This window comes from Aulostomus chinensis, chromosome 9 (genome assembly GCF_037954235.1).
Source record: "Aulostomus chinensis isolate RoL2024-O1b breed Wild chromosome 9, RoL_Achi_v1.0, whole genome shotgun sequence".
Lineage (NCBI taxonomy): Eukaryota > Metazoa > Chordata > Actinopteri > Syngnathiformes > Aulostomidae > Aulostomus > Aulostomus chinensis.
In genome coordinates, this window is record NC_141328.1 from 27487141 (window position 1) to 27504491 (window position 17351).

A 17351-nucleotide genomic window follows, 5' to 3' on the forward strand; every position below is an offset into this window, starting at 1 on the left:
CTGCTCGGCCGAGACATACATCATCCAGTCGCCTCCACAGCTGTCTGCAGCGCTGAGGGGAGCTCATACTTAGTGAGTGTCTGACAGTTTTCATCATGAGTCAGTGACAGGGGATGAGTGACATCCAAATGCAATGCAGCAGAGGGTCTGTGTCGTACTATCCCGACCACGGGGCATGTGAGTACCTGTGATGTATGGCGGGGCACCAGCGTCGCCCTGCAGCACACCCACTTTAATATCCATTTGCCTTTCAAGCCTCCCCCATCGTGACATACTGTGGATAAACAGCCCCTGGCTCTCTTTCCGTGTGTTACTCCAAAAACTGGGTCGCTTTGATTATCAAGGGTGATTAAAAAAAAAAAAAAACACTCATCAATAATGTAAAAATGCAATTAATGACTTCCCCACTTCTGTCAGATCTCCCATCACGAACCCCCCGTGCCGCTGCAATACCCTCACCTCGCCCCTGCGCTGCTACATACAGGAACAGGACAAATATGGAAATGGGAAGTCATCACTAAAGCATAGCCATGATAACCTTTTGTTAAACGTGCAATTTAGAACCCTGCCTGACACTTTGTTGTTTGTGTCACACTTTCCTCCATCAGGTCTCCACCTCTGCAACACAAAGTCATTCATTCCTCCCACCGGTTTTAGGGCTATGATCTCAATCTTTGAATGACCGAAACATTTATGTTTGCATTTTGAAAGGCAACAAGAAGACACCAACAGTGTCACTGCTTGTATACTTTGCAGATAAATTATAGGTAGGGAATTAAAATCTGAGTTGTTTTCAGCTGCTGAGAGAGTGAAATACTTTCATGATGCACATGAATGTTTTGCCAGGATTTACTGAAGAACTAAAAGTTATTCCTAGACGGCTGTTAGTTTAGAATTCTCAGCTTGAAGTCAGAATAACCAAACCCATTTAGTGGTGCTAGCAGGTAACCACAGCTCGTACAAGTTCAACAGGTTTCATCTCAATGTGCCCAACATTTCAGGTGACCCTCTGCTACGAAGGGGTTTCTGTCCAAACAGCACGTCAACTCCACGTGCTGCAGTGTCTATATTATAGTAAAATTATAATTATGCTGAGCCAGAGAACAAAGAAGAAAAAGGAGAAGAAAAAAAGAGAAACATCTGGCTTCAACTTATTATTCTCCTAAATAAACCCACAGCACCCCTCGTTCGTGTTTGTGTCGGCCAGTCATGAAGTCGTGATGCAGTGAAAGTGCCGCTACAAACCACGTTGTCCTCAGGAAACGTGGCCACTTGTTTTGTTCACCAAAACAACTCAGCGCATCTGCTTTATTTCACGATCCAAATCTTGGTCGTAATTTGACACTTTTCAGTGTGTAGGTTGTTTGAATTTGTTATTTCAGGTGGCGATGCATCGATCGGCCGGGTGCGAGTTCACACCAGCGGCAGGTAAACCGGACCAAAGAAGACTTGAAACAAAGACTGAGTCAGTTAAGAGAGGTAAATCCCTTCAGGAGAGGACAAAGATAATTGTCTCATTAACTTCTAAGCAAGCAAAGGAGACGCCCCCTGCTGGCCATTATGAGAACTCTGCATTGGCTTCAGTTTTCGGCCCCTGGAAGCTAAATCCGCATCTTTATTACTATTGTCATGCTTTTCTAAATTTATGCTCAACACTTAAAATAGGCATTTTACTGAGCTGCTAACTGATGTTAAAATCCTAAGAATTCTATAACATTTAATTCCATTTTAAACAGAGGAGGACTGTACTTTTTTGCTGGTCTGCTGGACTCCTGTCCTAAAAAGAGACTTTCCAGAATCAGTGTTACCATGTGAATTGCTTTGTCTGTCCATTATTGGCGGACTTGTGTGCTGCTAGCTAGCTAACATTAACACTCATCAGCGGTAGCCATGATTGCTGACGTTATCTTTCTGACTGCAATTGGCATTTCGACATTCTGTCCTCGACCTGCAGGCTTGTCCCTAATGAGAACAGTCTCGTGTGTGTCATGTTTGTATTAGTAAAGTGTGTATGTGTGTCAGTTTCCCTGCCCTTCAAAATTTTGTGTGTGTGTGTGTGTGTGTGTGTGTGATAACCCAATATCCTGTGTTTATTAAGAGTTACAAAATTGTCAGAAGGCTGCAAATTACGTGTGACACACTCAGCGTATTAAATCAGGATTGTGATGTAGCTTTATAATGAAAAGAAAAACATTTCATTTGCATTTGGCGGTTCATGGTGTGTTGTGCTTCTCATCAGTACTTTACCAGTACTTTATAAATTGGATGTTGTGGTAATTCATGATGTATTTACTTTTTTTGGGGGGGGGGGGGGGCTGAGGTGGTACCACATCTCACTTTTTTCTCACACTGAAAAAGTTTAGCAGTGGTTGTTCTGTGGTATCGAGTGGCCGGTCACTGTGCAGCCCATCTTGTCACATACATCACCATCTCCCGCTGTGACATGCAGAGCCAGCTGCTATCTTCATAATTACTTCCTAAAAAGATTAGTATCTTTGACAGTGGCCATGTCAACTAGTCAATGGAGTGGAAGGGCGCCCAGAGGAGCATGTGATTACAACCAGATGGATGGATGAGTGAGACTGGGATCAGAATGTACTCTTCACCCAAAATATAGAACCCATGATCAAACGATATGATCCACTAAGGTTAAACGTAGTTATGTTTATTAATGGTTCCAGTCTCAGTTAAATCCTAGACTAGCATTAAAGATAATCCCCAACCCTACGTACCTGTGACGTCCAGTGTGTGTGTGTGTGTGTGTGTGTGTGTGTGTGTGTGTGTGTGTGTGTGTGTGTGAGAGAGAGAGAGAGAGAGAGAGAGAGAGAGTACTCGCGTGTGTGTGACCATGACCATCAATGAGCAAGCTCTACGAAGCTTTCAGCTTTTCAGACTCAACAAGCCGCCTACGTTCCAGCTGCTGATTGGCGTTACGCAGATATCCAGCTATTATTTATTACCCCCCAAAGCGTGGACGCCTCATTTATCCTGACCGCATCTCCCTCCACTCCGCACCAGAGAGCGCGCAGCTGCAATTACCTGCTCGACACACAACAGGTAGGAGAGAAATGCGTCACGAGATGTTCAGTTACATTCTGTGTTCGACAGTTGTTGTTGTTGTTTTAATTACTAATTCGAGGGTTTACTGTGGCACTTGGAGAGGGAGAAGTGAGCAGCCTATTTCTCTTCAAAAAAAATAATAACGAGGACTCTAAACTCTAATTTACCAACTACAATAAAAATACTATTTCGGAACTCGACCTTCCACTGCGCGCTTTTACGCACCAACTGCGCAACAGGTGCAGTTGCGTCCTTGTTAAAAGGACGATACTGAGCAACGTCTCGACATTTAAGAAAACACACTAATAAACTGGATTGATTCAATTGTTTTTGGTGGTTCAGGTGGTGCTGAGAAAATGAGGAGAAGCTTGCTGCTGGTGACTCTGCTCCTCATCGTGAAACTTCGCTACAGCCAGTCCAGATGCGAGGAACCCGGATCGCGCAGATCAAGTTCAGATGTAGGTCCCCTGGAGCCCGATGACCCCGCGGATTTTCTGACCAAGACGCTAATTCTCCTCTTTGTCGCCATTGCAGCAAAACCTGGAAAACCTCAAAGGGAACATTCTGAAGAGGTATAGCGATTTGGATTATGACAGCTTCGTGGGTCTGATGGGCAGGAGAGATGCTGGTGAGCTGCATTTTAAAAGACGGTGTAGCGAAATGACAACATCTCTAAGAACAACACTGCTTTATGAAAATTGCCCTTTATTAAATCAGAATATTGATTATTTTACATTAATGTGGATTTGTGCTTCAAAAGCCTCTTTTTTTGATCATTTCATGTTTTTTATCAGATGAAAACGCTGTGCAGCCGCCACAGAAAAGTAAGTGCTTTAGAAATGACCTGGTGAAATGTTTTGAACACTGATATTATTTGATGTGTAACGTCTCTCATTCTTCCCACCAGGGGAAATGCATGATATTTTCGTTGGTCTAATGGGAAGGAGAAACTCTGAGGCTGGTGAGTGTGGTTGAGATAGAAGAACTAATTATCCTCTAACGTTTTTCTTGTTTTTGTTTTGTTTTTTAGCGTTCATATTTCAGGTTTTGTCTCACAATGATCATATTAATGAATTAGCTCTCTTGTAATATCTGTGCTCACACATAGATAATGAGCCCTGGAGGAGACTGCACCCAGAGAGGCGAGGTATTTTTCTCAACAAGTGCAGGCTGAGGTGAGAGCCTTTTCTTCTCCGCTGAGTCGATGGGTCTCAGTCGTCTTTGCTTGGGAAAATAAAGTTAACCCTCAACCCGTCTAATGAAAACCAGACTGAACAAAAGAGCTCTGAAGAGCGTCTCTTCAAGGTCTTGATAGTTCACATGAGCTTTTCTTATCACTGTGTATGCTAGAAACATAATTTGGTTTCTTTACAGGAAAATCTGTAGTTTGCTTGATTTTTGTGTGTGTATGAAATGAAGGATTAGAGGAGTAATGAGGTGTTTTCGCTGCAGGTTTCTCCAGGGGCTGTAGATGTTCCACGTGAAGCCGCTCTCTCATCTGGCCACAATGACACCAGTGTCTGCAGGAAACCACTGAGCAGACGGGATTTGTAATGTAAACCTGCCAACTGGCAAATGAAAGTGACCATTAACACAGATTGTATTTGTTTTATCAGATGAAAACACAATTACAAACACAATTCTTTAGAGTTCAAAGCAGACATATTTTTGTATGTATGATTTATTCAATTCCTATATCTGTGCATAATTCTGCAGCTGTTGAGTGACTCTTAGAGCTGAGCTCTGCTGAAAACCAATCACACCTTCTTCTCTGGGTAGCATCAAATGACTTGACGAGAGGGATTAATTAGAGTTTTGTATAATTCTCATTGTTCAAAGATGAAGAAGCTGAAGATGAAGGAGGTTTCACGTACATACGTCACACATCTCAAATGACCAGAAGAAAATAAATTTTTCAGAAAAGAGTTGTTGCTTTTCTTACTGAAACAAACATCAAACCACTGCCGGGGATTTAGAGACACAACTGCAGATTATTTAAAATTTTAAAAGCCCACACAAAATATAGACAAAAAGACAAATGCTTGCACATTCGAGTCATTTTTGCAATTTGTTTAAAACCTGAAAAAAATAGCATAGATTTTTGGCCTCGGATTAAATGGGCAGACAGTGTTGTTCTGTTCTCAAAGACAGATAATGACGCAAGGGCGATAAAACCTTGTCACAGTACTACAACTGTACTACTGGGTCAGGGCAAATTATAAAATACATTAATATTTGGTTTGATCCTTTTGGCGTCGCTCCAAAATTTGACATCCCAAATTCCAATGTAAGGAACACATGACATCATGACCACATATTTCAAGCTTTTCATGTGTCATTCAACCGTAACATCAATAACGGTAAATCATTAACACTGAGAGTGATGTGACGCCTTATTAGCCTCCATCCTTCATTCACGGCTGGTTGGAGATAAAATGTGACCAACCGTGAGAGTGGAGCACATTGCACCTCCAAACGTGATTAAATAAGTTCAAATGACAAATGAAAAGCAACAAATGCGCTTTGATGAAGACGCAAAATGACTTGTGAGTGTTATTGATTCACCGTCTAGGCTGTCAATCACACACTGATGAGTTAAATCAAGTGGTTGTCATGCTCAAAGATACAGTAGCCAAACCATCAGGAGCTGCTGCTCGAAAACAAACTCATAATTAAGAAACTGCCTTTAACCAGCGGGAAAATACTGTGATCGGAGCGGTAAAATCTCGTCGGAAGAAACCACTCATCAACAGCAGTACAGTTCAGGCAGGTTTCTCTCTACCGTGAACTGAATCACACGCGCCTCAACACCTCCAGTCAGCTGCCTGTTCCTCGTGTAGCGGCGGTCCTGTTCTCAGTGAGGGGGGAGTCTAGATCAGAGTGTTCCTCTTTCTGTGTCTCCCTCTCTGCTCTGGTTTGGTTTCTGAGAGCAGAGACGGATGTGTGATTCTTTCTGTCCGTCATGCTGTGAACCCCTCCATGGCCTACCGTCCTGGCCGTGTGCGAGGGTGAGCTGCGGGACAAGGAGGGCCGGTAGCGTGGCCTGTAGCCGTACGCTCTCAGGTGGTAGGTGTAGTACTCCAGAGAGTACATCAGCTCCGCCTCCACGTAATGGAACGATACTGCCAGGTCGGAGCAGCACTGGGGACCCTGAGGAGGAAGGACACAAAAATGTAGGTGTGTTCACACAAATGGGGCTGCACACAAACGCCCTGGTGTCTCCTGTCTCCTACTGGTGTCGCCTACTGGTGTCTACAGATGTCTCCTATTGGCTGTCTACTACTGGGACTGGTGCCTACAGGTGTCTACGACTGGTGCCTACTGGTGTCTACTACTGGTGCCCACAGGTGTCTACTACTGGTGCCCACAGGTGTCTACTACTGGTGCCTAGTGGTGTCTACAGGTGTCTACTACTGGTACCTACTAGTGTCTACTACTGGTGCCTACTGGTGTCTACTACTGGTGCCTACTGGTGTCTACTACTGGTGCCCACAGGTGTCTACTACTGGTGCCTAGTGGTGTCTACAGGTGTCTACTACTGGTGCCTACTGGTGTCTACTACTGGTGCCTACAGGTGTCTACGACTGGTGCCTACAGGTGTCTACTACTGGTGTCTATAGGTGTCTACGACTGGTGTCTACTAGTGTCTACTACTGGTGCCTACTGGTGTCTACTACTGGTGCCTACTGGTGTCTACTACTGGTGCCCACAGGTGTCTACTACTGGTGCCTAGTGGTGTCTACAGGTGTCCACTACTGGTGCCTAGTGGTGTCTACAGGTGTCTACTACTGGTGCCTACAGGTGTCTACGACTGGTGCCTACAGGTGTCTACTACTGGTGTCTATAGGTGTCTACGACTAGTGTCTATAGGTGTCTACTACTGGTGCCCACAGGTGTCTACTACTGGTGCCTAGTGGTGTCTACAGGTGTCTACTACTGGTGCCTACAGGTGTCTACGACTGGTGCCTACAGGTGTCTACTACTGGTGTCTATAGGTGTCTACGACTGGTGTCTATAGGTGTCTACGACTGGTGCCTACAGGTGTCTACCACTGGTGCCTACAGGTGTCTACCACTGGTGCCTACAGGTGTCTACTACTGGTGCCTACTGGTGTCTACTACTAGTGCCTACTGGTGTCTACTACTAGTGCCTACTGGTGTCTACTACTAGTGCCTACAGGTGTCTACGACTGGTGCCTACGACTGGTGCATACTGGTGTCTACTACTGGTGTCTCCTACTGGTGTCTACTACTGGTGCCTAGTGGTGTCTACTACTGGTGTCTCCTACTGGTGTCTACTACTGGTGCCTAGTGGTGTCTACTACTGGTGTCTCCTACTGGTGTCTACTACTGGTGCCTAGTGGTGTCTACTACTGGTGTCTCCTACTGGTGTCTACAGGTGCCTCCAACTGGTGTCTCCAAGTGTCTGTCTACTACTGGTGTCTCCTAATGGCTGTCTACTACTGGTGTCTCCTAGTGGCTGTATACTACTGGTGTCTCCTACTGGTGTCTCCTAATGGCTGTCTACTACTGGTGTCTCCTACTGATGTCTCCTAATGGCTGTCTACTACTGGTGTCTCCTACTAGTGTCTCCTAATGGCTGTCTACTACTGGTGTCTCCTAGTGGCTGTCTACGACTGGTGTCTCCTACTGGTGTCTCCTCCTGGTGTCTCCTAGTGGCTGTCTACGACTGGTGTCTCCTAGTGGCTGTCTACTACTGGGTCCCATGACATTTTTAAATTGGAACAAAATTTTAAATCAAACCGCTCTGAAACCTTTCACCAACAATTCCTTCCTTTGGAAACTTCAAAGGAGTGAACAGTGGGTGAAAGGTTTCAGAGCGGTTCAAGATAAAGCTGGGACACCGAACCTGTTCGCTGTCAGCTGTAAGAATCTTCCAAGAAACTCATCACACAAATGATACGAAACACGAAAACTTCAAATATTAACAAAGTGAAATTGTGATTATTTACACTTTCAACCTCGATTCAATGAGGAGATGCACTGGTTTGAGCAGTGCTGCTCCTTCATGCGTTTTCAGCTCCTCAGAAAACACCTTCCAGTAGGGCAGTCGTTGTACTACAGGTCTTATTGATTTTATTCACAATAAAAAGCAAGAGGAATGTCTCCACCCTTATTCTGTAACCAATTATCATATGATGGCAGTTCTGAAAGGTGACGTGTATATTTTCACGTTATGATAAGACACAATTAATTAAAAAATGAATAAGTCTTGTAGTTTCCCTTTCAAAGACAGGGCGCATCAACTGCCATGGCTGCGTGACAGGAGCAGTAATGGACCGGTCTCATTTTAATTGCAAAGAGCCATAAATTAGATGCATCATCAACATCAAATTGACCAATTTTCCTTTTGTTGACAGGCCATAGTCTCTGCTGCAATCATCTACTTTAAAATGCACTTAGCTCTGTTTCAGTGAATTCGTTCAATGCAGGGGTCAGGTGCAGAATTCAAATATGGAAGATAATCACGTATTAATTTATGTAGTTGTCGTCAAGGTGATAACAGCAATTAAGTTTGGTTGATTCAACAAAAGGGAGGTAACAGAAAATAACGTCATATTCCGCCCTACTTACTTTCAAATACAAAGTAGATCCCTGCTGTACATTTCAAAATAAAAGAATGAATGCCTCCATTTAAGTGCAGTTACACTAATTATATTAAAGGATTTCAACAGGTTCACCATCCCCTTCTCCCTCACCTGGCATGCCCCTCTCTAACCAGGCTAATCCACTCACAGGATGTCTTCTTTCTTCCCAAGCACCTCTCTACCTTTGTGCTGTTAGCAATGCTGCCGTTTATTGGTAGCATGCGCTTGTGTTTGCTGAGTCAACGGGAGCACTGAACAATGTGGCTAGCTAAGAGAGAGAGCACAGACGTGAAGGGACTTGCCTCAACAATAGGGTAGAAACAATAACTCCAGTACCAGAAGCTCTTGGAGAACTTGCCGGTCAGATGGTGCTCAGGTACAAACGGGTGGAAGGTTTCTCGATGCAGAGTATCTCTGGAGTCGCCGGCCAGGACGCCCATCTTCTCTAGGCACTGCCCCAGAGCCAGGTCCTCTACAGGGGTGGTGTGTGTGCAAACTTTGCTCCGAAAACCTTCCACAAATCTCTTGAGGGCCTCTTTGCTGAGCACATAACCAGCTCCTCCACTCATGTAACCTTGCTTGGTATAAGGCTTGAAGCGTTTGCCAAAGTAAACGGGCTCCTCGGGGGTGTGGTTGGACAGAATCCACCGCAGGTTGTCCACCACCACGTAGGTGTCATCATCTGCTTTCAAGAACCAGTCGGCTTCATCAGCGTGGTTCTCGTAGACATAATGGAAGGCTCTAATGGTCTTCCAGTAGAGCTGGTCTCGGCCCTCCTTAGTGCCCAGACCCACGGTGGGGAAGTCTGGGTCCTCCACCGAGCTCATGAAAACCACCACGTTGCAGTGACGACTCCAGGTGGCCCTGACGTGGCTGGCGCGGGTCTGCAGGTTATACGGCCCCGTCATCACCCAACAGAGAACACGGACCCTCCGGTACAAGGCGTCTGCCACCTGGCTGTCTTCATCTGCAGAGAAGTACCCAACAGTACGCCAACATTTTTACAGTACATATTTGTATTTGTTGAATTTTTTTATGTTATAGACCAAGTATGTACTTGAGTACATCTGAATATTTCTTTAAAATGGTGGGTTTTAGACTGGCATTAAAATCATACAACAATTATTTCTGTAAAGTCACTCTTGGTAGGAAAATTTCCCACGAGACATCAACAGGGGGCAGCATTTTGCAGAAAAGTCGGGCCGTCCTCTCCAGTTGTGAGAGAAAAAAGGAAATGTCACATTTCTCAGACGGAGCTGAGGGTGAAACCCCCAACTCACCAGCCGACTTGCTTTGGTCACAAAGCCGTTTGGTGACTTTAGGCAGAATGACGTCACTGAGAGTTGCTCTCTCACAACGCTCACATTTGTGCAGACCCCTGGCGTTTTCTATGGTACAGTTACACACCATCACCGGGTGACATATTCAGTACTCTCAAGGATCAAAGTGGTATTCTGATACAAGTACACACGCATGGTGCCGCCATGACAAAGTGTCATGACTTTTGTGGTGATTTGGTGCCACACAAATAAAACCGACTTGACTTGGTGCACTGACTTGTGACTGAGAAGAAGGGTGTGTAATGCTAGCGATTAGCAAATTCACTTGTTGTCATCGGTCTTTTATCTTGTGTTAACAGGCGTTTTGTCAAATTCAGGTGTTTTACTCCAAATCATATCAGCAGGCCTGTTTTAATCTTCTACAAGCAGACGCAGCTGCTGCTTTCACATAGGAACAGACTTTATAACAGGAAACCACATGTTTTAATTGTCTCCTTGACTTATTAACCCATTAGTTAATGGAACATGATTCATTGCTAACATACTTTGCTGTAGTGGCCTTAGAAACAGCAGCTGCAGGTACACCATGTTAACTGTTCTCTGCTCAAACACACCTATTCCTCCTTTATCTGTTCCCAGGGTTCTCAACAGCCCACTTCTCTTCATTAGCTTCCTTCTATCCACCATCATCTGGGTCTTCAGCAAAGTCTGTCACCTCGCTGCATCACATTTCTCTCAATACGGACTTGAGATGAGGCTTTCATTGCATTCATTGCCTCATTAGTAATAGATTAATCATATAAGACATCTCAATGGGCAGTAAAATGAAAATACGGTGGCATTTATTCATAGAAAAATTCTGTAAAACGTAGCTATAATGGGTTTGATACGTGCTATTTTATGTAGTGTGAATTTGTAATCTATGAAGACATTTATAATTATTGAAGAAGGGGAAGACATGCCAGCCTGTAAATCATTCTGTATGGGACCCATGTGTGGGGGTGTAAAGCACCTGTGTGGTGGAGGTGGAGCAGGTTGATGAGAGCAGCTCCTTCCCTCCTCCAGCTGCCTAATCTCTCCCCCACCGCCACCGTGGCTTTTTCCTGAGCCTCTGACAGCACCGGGAAGCTCCTCTCAAACCACACCTGGTGCAGGAAGAAGTAGATGCCGCAGGCTCCCACCAGGAAGCCCAGGGAGAAGGCCCATCTGGAGCTGGGACTCTTCATGCTCTCCAGCACCGAGACGTCCCAGTTACACCATGTCTACACACAACCACAACACGCTGGGGTCACGCTGACACACAAAGGTGAAATGTGCAGGTGAAGAACTTCTGCTGTGTCAGATCTTTTCAAGTACCTCAAGGCAATAAGTCTGGGGAGTATCTGCAGACCAAGTTTTACTTCTTAAATGTGCATGAATGAAAACATGTAAGGACATTTTAGTAGACTGTTAGTTTTGAACCCTATTGCTCCCTGGAGCTCATGTCACCTCTGCCATGGGCGAGTTAAAACATTCTTTACACGTTCTGATTACAATGCAGGAGGAAAACCTGGACACGGTGAAGTGTCTGGATAAACACAGCATTTATTGTAGTCGCTGCTGACATGAATCTGCGGTTTCTTCTCAGCTGAAACGGACTTACTGTGGCTCGGGTTTAGAGACCGTCCCTGGCGCTTAAAGGGGGTCCTTTGTGGACACGGACTTCACTCTGTGTCGCGTTGCCTCACAAATGAGGTTAAACACCCTAAAGCCGAGACAAATGTTAAAGATTAACATGGCGAGAGTTACTATTGGCCATGGACTGGTAGCACGGGCAGCGACCAGGATTGAGACACCAACCCTGAAGCCTCCACGGTGGATGTCGCGCGTGAGGCACGGTGGTACATGGATGGAAATATGGAGAACCTGCAGAAACGAGCGAGCCGAGGCTGTAAATCATGTGAGATCTACGGCCGTGAGAGTGTTACCTTTGCTGGGGGTTGTCAACTGAGAGCTCGACACACAGCCAAATATGTCCCGCTTGGTAGACGGCACACGCCGACACCTGTCAATCATGTCGTCACATTCCGGTGTATTTACCGGCGCCGCCAAATTACGATGATGCGCAGGACGAAAAAGTCCTGTAGCCTACAGATTTACATTCTTCAGCATCACGGGATAAGCTCTGAAAACACGGCCTATCATTGGCTGGCTGCTGATGACGTGTACAGGAAGCAGTCGTGAAACCCTACATGCGCCGCTGTGGAGGTTTCTGTCCTTTGTGCTTTTGTTTTTGCTGTCATGTTGGTTGTGTTCATCTGTAGAGAATGAAGTTTATCAAGCTGTTTATTTTTGATATTCATCCTGCAGTTTCCCCTCATCTCCTGTGATGATATGTCTGATCAGAGCTGCAGCAGTCTTTTCTCCCTTGATTCATTTTGAATCACTTATTTTAAAAATCCTACAATCATTACAGCATTAAAGCATGCAGTTTAAAAAAAAATGTTTTCATCCTGAACTCCAGACTTCAGAATTGTAGTTTAACTATTTTCTGCCAGACTGAGACATATTTTGTCTGTTTTAGGGAGAGTTTTCACATTCTCCCTCAGTAGGACCCCTGCAGGCCAGTGTCAAACAACAAAAATGCTGTCAGGAATGAATCGAGTTAGAAGAATTCGTCCATGAAAGGAATACAATTTTTAAAAAAACATAATTTTATATGTTGTAGGGCAGCTCTTAGTGTTTCACAAAAGTGCATTTACAGCAGGTTTGTTGAGGACATAATCTATTTTAATTAGTCTCATGAGTTCAATCTCTGATCCAGAGACTTCGGGGTGCTGAGTAGAGAAATGGAGATACTAGTAATGACCACTAGATGTTACTAGAACAAAACCTACAAATGAAGCTGCGACGCCATCTGCATGTAATTCTACAATTGTACAATTTCATTTCGCAGACGCTTTTGTCCAAAGCGACGCACAACACAAGAAAGAATTCAGACTTAAAGAAAAACCCATAGGAAGCGCAAAAGTGCTTCAGTTGTGATTTGGTCACAGGTACTGCCATCTAGTGGCAGAAGAAGTGTCGCCCCCCCCCCCCCTCCCCTTTTTTTTTTTTTATATAACAGACATACAACATCACACAACACAGTTAGTGCTACATAGTCACTAAGTGCTGGGTCTTGGACCCTCTGACTTATTCTACCCCAAAGAGGAGAAGAGTCAGGTTCAGTGCCTCGGTGCTCTCTGAACAATTGAGTCTTCAATTGTCTCTTAAAAGTAGAAAGGGACTCAGCAGAACGCACAGAGTTCGGTAGTTGGTTCCACCATTTGGGAACAACAGAAGAGAAGAGTCTGGCTAGAGATTTGGAGCAGCGCTGGGCTGGAAGTACCAGGCGTCTTTGGCATGCAGAGCGTAGTGGGCGAGAAGGAGAGTAGACCTGGATCAGGGATTCCAGGTAGGCTGGAGCCGTTCTTGTGATGTTTTGTAAGCCAAGAGAAGTGCCTTGAATTTGATCCTGGCTGGACTGGAAGCCAGTGAAGAGAAACCAGCAGCGGGGTGACATGTGCCCTTTTGGGCTGGTTGAAGACCAGACGTGCTGCTGCATTCTGGGTCATCTGCAGAGGCTTGAATGAGCCTGCAGGGAGGCCTGCCAGAAGAGAGTTGCAGTAATCAATGTGTGAGATGACAAGAGCCTGAACCAGAAGCTGTGTGGTCTGTTGGGTCAGGAAGGGTCTGATCTTCCTGATGTTGTAGAGGGCATAACGGCAAGACCGAGAAACTGAGGCCACATGAACCTTAAAGGTCAGCTGGCCATCAATCATGACACCCAGGTTTCTGGCTGAGTTTGTGGGCACAAGTAGGCTCGAGTCAAGTTGGACACTGACCTGAGGCTGAACAGATGGACAAGCTGGAAAGACCATAAGTTCAGTCTTAGACAGACTCAGTTGAAGGTGGCGTTCCTTCATCCATGTGGAGATATCAGCCAGACACGCTGATATACGATCTGAGACCGTTCTGTCATCAGGTGGAAAAGAGAGGAGAAGCTGAGTGTCGTCAGCATAACAGTGGTAGGAGAAGCCATGGGAGCGGATCACTGCACCAAGTGAGGTGGTGTACAGAGAGAAGAGAAGGGGACTAAGCACTGACCCCTGAGGAACCCCAGTCGATAGGCCATGTGACCTAGACACCTTTCCTCGCCATGACACTCTGAAGGATCTGCCTGTGAGGTAGGACTTGAACCACAACAAGGCAGAACCAGATATGCCGAGCTCAGAGAGTGTGGAGAGGAGAATGTGATGGTTCACCGTGTCGAAGGCAGCAGACAGGTCCAGCTGTCCAGTAGGACAGAGCACTGGCCAGCAGCTCGAGCTCATCTCAGTGACTCAGTGACTGACAGGAGTGCAGTCTCAGTGGAGTGGTCACACCTGAAGCCAGACTGAAAAGAGTCAAGTAGGTTGTTGTTCCGCAGATGTTCAGAGACCTGGTTAAATACTGAGCGCTCCAGTATTTTTGACAGGAATGGCAGAAGTGATACTGGCCTGTAGTTTTCAACCTTGGCAGGGTTGAGATTAGGCTTTTTGAGCAGTGGGGTGACACGGGCCTGCTTAAAAGTAGCAGGGAAAATGCCAGTTTCCAGGGAGGAATTGACAATGTGTGTGACTGCAGGTTTGATAGTGGGCAAAATGGTCTGCAGGATGCTGGTGGGTATTGGATCGAGAGGACAAGTTGTAGGTTTTGAGATCAGGAGAAGTCTGGAGACCTCATCTTCGCTCAGAGGAGCAAAGGAGAAGAGTGAAGCAGCAGTGGCAGTTTGGTGCTGGCTGGACTTGTCAGAGAACTGGTTGCTGATTGCAGCAACCTTTCCAGTAAAAAAGGAGGCAAACATGTCTGAAGTCAGTGCAGTGGAAGGCTGAGCAACTGGAGGAGAAAGCAAGGAGTTAAACACCATAAACAGTTTTCTGGAAACTGGTTCTGGTTTTCTGATAGAAGGCTTTCTTAGCGGACTGTAAGCATGAGGTGGAGGAAGCAAGTTTCTGTTTGTATAAGGACAAGTCAGTGGGTTCTTGGGATTTACGCCACTTTCTTTCTGCTGCCCTGAGTCCAGCTCTTTGTTTTCTCAGAACTTCAGAGAGCCATGGACTTGGTTGTTTTTTCTTGGCTGGTTTGGACACCAGGGGGCAGAGTTTGTCCAGAGAGGATGCCAGAGAGGAACAGAGTGTTTCTGCAGCCTCATGAACAGAAAGTGAGGAGAAGTGCGAGTGGTCAGGCATGACGGAGTTCACCTCATCAGACAGCTGTGCTGCTGTGAGGGACTTCAGGTTCCTGCGGAAAGAAACCGTCTGTGTGGGTGTCTGCAATTGCGGAAAGGCAGCCGCAAATTTGACCCAGAAATGGTCTGACAGGTGGAGTGGGGTAACTGTCACATCTGTTATGGAGCAGTTACAAGTCAGCACCAAGTCAAGGACTTTACCAGCTTTGTGGGTGGGAGGAGAAGGAGCTAGTACGCATGTCTGCAGCAGCTTGTAGAATCAACTGCAGACCTCGGCTGAACGGATGTGCACATTTTTTATGAGACAGCTTTTTGTTTTATTTTTCATAAAAGGCACACATGGAGAAAAGGCCAAATGAATGATTCAATTTAGAACTCAAAGACATGTGACTCTGCATAATTGGCCTACATATTAAGTGTAATAGGCTTCTACATGACATGACAGGGTGCAGTCTTGTGTTGAGCACGTCAGCTTTGGACGAGAGCTTTTAGGAGAAGATCCACTGGGTTCCAGGAGCAGGAGGAGACTCCATCAGGGGCTGTGGGACTGGTGCGCGTCTTCCAAACAAAGCTAAATAGGATTTTACTTGTACCAGCAAATTGAAACATGATTCAATGTTATAGAAGCGTGACACTCAACATGTTTCAAATTTGATTTATTCAGATTAGAGCAATGGCCTCTTTTGTTGGAGCACCTGGATCTGCTGGCACTGGACAGCTCAGTCATGTAACTTCGGGATGAATCTTTTTGCAAAATTCAATCTGAATTTGACAGCGAGCCGATGCAGAGAAGCCAGTACATGGTCATGGTCTCTTCTACCAGTTCTAGTCAACATGAGGGCAGCAGCGTTTTGGACTTATAGGTGTCGCCTGATAGGAGGGAGTTGCAGTAATCCAGCCTGGAAGTGACAAAAGCATGGAATAGTTTTTCTGCATCTTTTTGAGACAGGATGTGCCTGATCTTAGCGATGTTACGTAAATGAAACAAAGCAGTCCTGGAGATGTGTTTAATGTGAGAGTTAAAGGACAGATCCTGATCAAACACAACCCCCAGGTTCCTTACGGTGGTGCTGGGGGCCAGGGTGATGCCATCCAGGGTACCTGTCTCCGTAGATAAGGTGTTCCTAAGGTGTTTGGGGCCCAGCACAATAACTTCAGTTTTGTCAGAGTTTAATAAAAGGAAATTATGGGTCCTCCATGTTTTTATCTCCTACAGACAGGCCTCCAGTTTAGTCAGCGGATTTGTTCCATGTGGATGCATTGATGAGTACAGCTGCATGTCATTTGCATAGCAGTGAAAATTAATGGAGTGTTTCCTTATCATGTGAACTGTGAGTGAAGAGGATTGGTCCAAGCACAGAACCTTGTGGAACACCATAACTGACTGCAGTGGTTATCATTAGTGAGTACCAACTGAGATTGACCTAGTAAATATAACCTAAACCAGTTTAGTGCAGTTCTTTTAATGCCAATGACAGGTTCCAGTCTCTGTCGAAGGATGTGGTGGTCAGTGGTATCAAAAGCTGCACTGAGATCTAATAAGACCAGCACAGAGACCAGTCCCTCATCTGGTACCAGTAGGTCATTGGTAACTTTGACTAGTGCTGTTTCTGTGCTATGATGAACCTGAAACCTGACTGAATTCCTCCAATCAGCTGTTGCTGTGGAGAAGTCACACAGCTGTTTAGCGACTGCTTTCTCCAGAACCTTGGAGAGAAAAGGAAGATTTGATGTTGGTCTGTAGTTGGTCAAAACTTCTGGATCCGGGGTTGCTTTTTTGAGAAGGGGTTTAATTCCTGCTACTTTAAAGGACTGTGGGACGTAACCAGATACCAGCAGCACATTGATCATATCTAAGAGGGAGGGGCTAACGAGGGTTAGAGAGTCTTTAAGCAGCTTAGTTGGGATGGAGTCTAGGAGACAGGTGGAGGTTTAGAGGAGGAAATTATTGTACTAAGCTCTTGAAGGCTGATGGGAGAAAAACTATCAAAGTGTATGTCTGGTCCTCCAGCTGCCTCTAAGGTTTCTGGGGTTATAGGTGCCATGTTGTCAGCTGATGGCAGGAGGAGGTGAATTTTCTCTCTAATAAGAAGAATTTTGTCATTAAAGAAGTCCATGAAGTCTTTGCCACCCAAGGAAACTGGAATGCTTG

General features: G+C 45.5%; 2 protein-coding genes across 4 annotated transcripts; one reads left to right on the forward strand and one right to left on the reverse strand.

The window, feature by feature from the left end:
- The first annotated feature begins 2957 nt into the window (after positions 1-2957).
- tac3a (tachykinin precursor 3a) lies at positions 2958-4955 on the forward strand. The gene is made up of 7 exons (XM_086214776.1): positions 2958-3057; positions 3403-3518; positions 3595-3688; positions 3855-3884; positions 3968-4021; positions 4169-4235; positions 4513-4955. Exons 2-7 carry the CDS (start codon positions 3417-3419, stop codon positions 4529-4531), a joined length of 366 nt encoding a protein of 121 aa, XP_086070902.1. The 5' UTR covers positions 2958-3057; positions 3403-3416; the 3' UTR covers positions 4532-4955.
- Positions 4611-12107, reverse strand: c1galt1la (core 1 synthase, glycoprotein-N-acetylgalactosamine 3-beta-galactosyltransferase 1, like a). 3 transcript variants are annotated; one of them, XM_086214774.1, is made up of 5 exons: positions 11916-12107; positions 11591-11692; positions 10961-11210; positions 8971-9635; positions 4611-6210 (listed from the first exon to the last, which is right to left on the reverse strand). In XM_086214774.1, exons 3-5 carry the CDS (start codon positions 11172-11174, stop codon positions 5878-5880), a joined length of 1212 nt encoding a protein of 403 aa, XP_086070900.1. In that variant the 5' UTR covers positions 11175-11210; positions 11591-11692; positions 11916-12107; the 3' UTR covers positions 4611-5877. The 3 variants fall into 3 exon arrangements, with proteins under 3 accessions (XP_086070900.1, XP_086070898.1, XP_086070901.1); XM_086214772.1 differs by having other exon boundaries at positions 11788-12107; XM_086214775.1 differs by having other exon boundaries at positions 10961-11241; positions 11788-12107.
- Positions 12108-17351: the final 5244 nt, after the last annotated feature.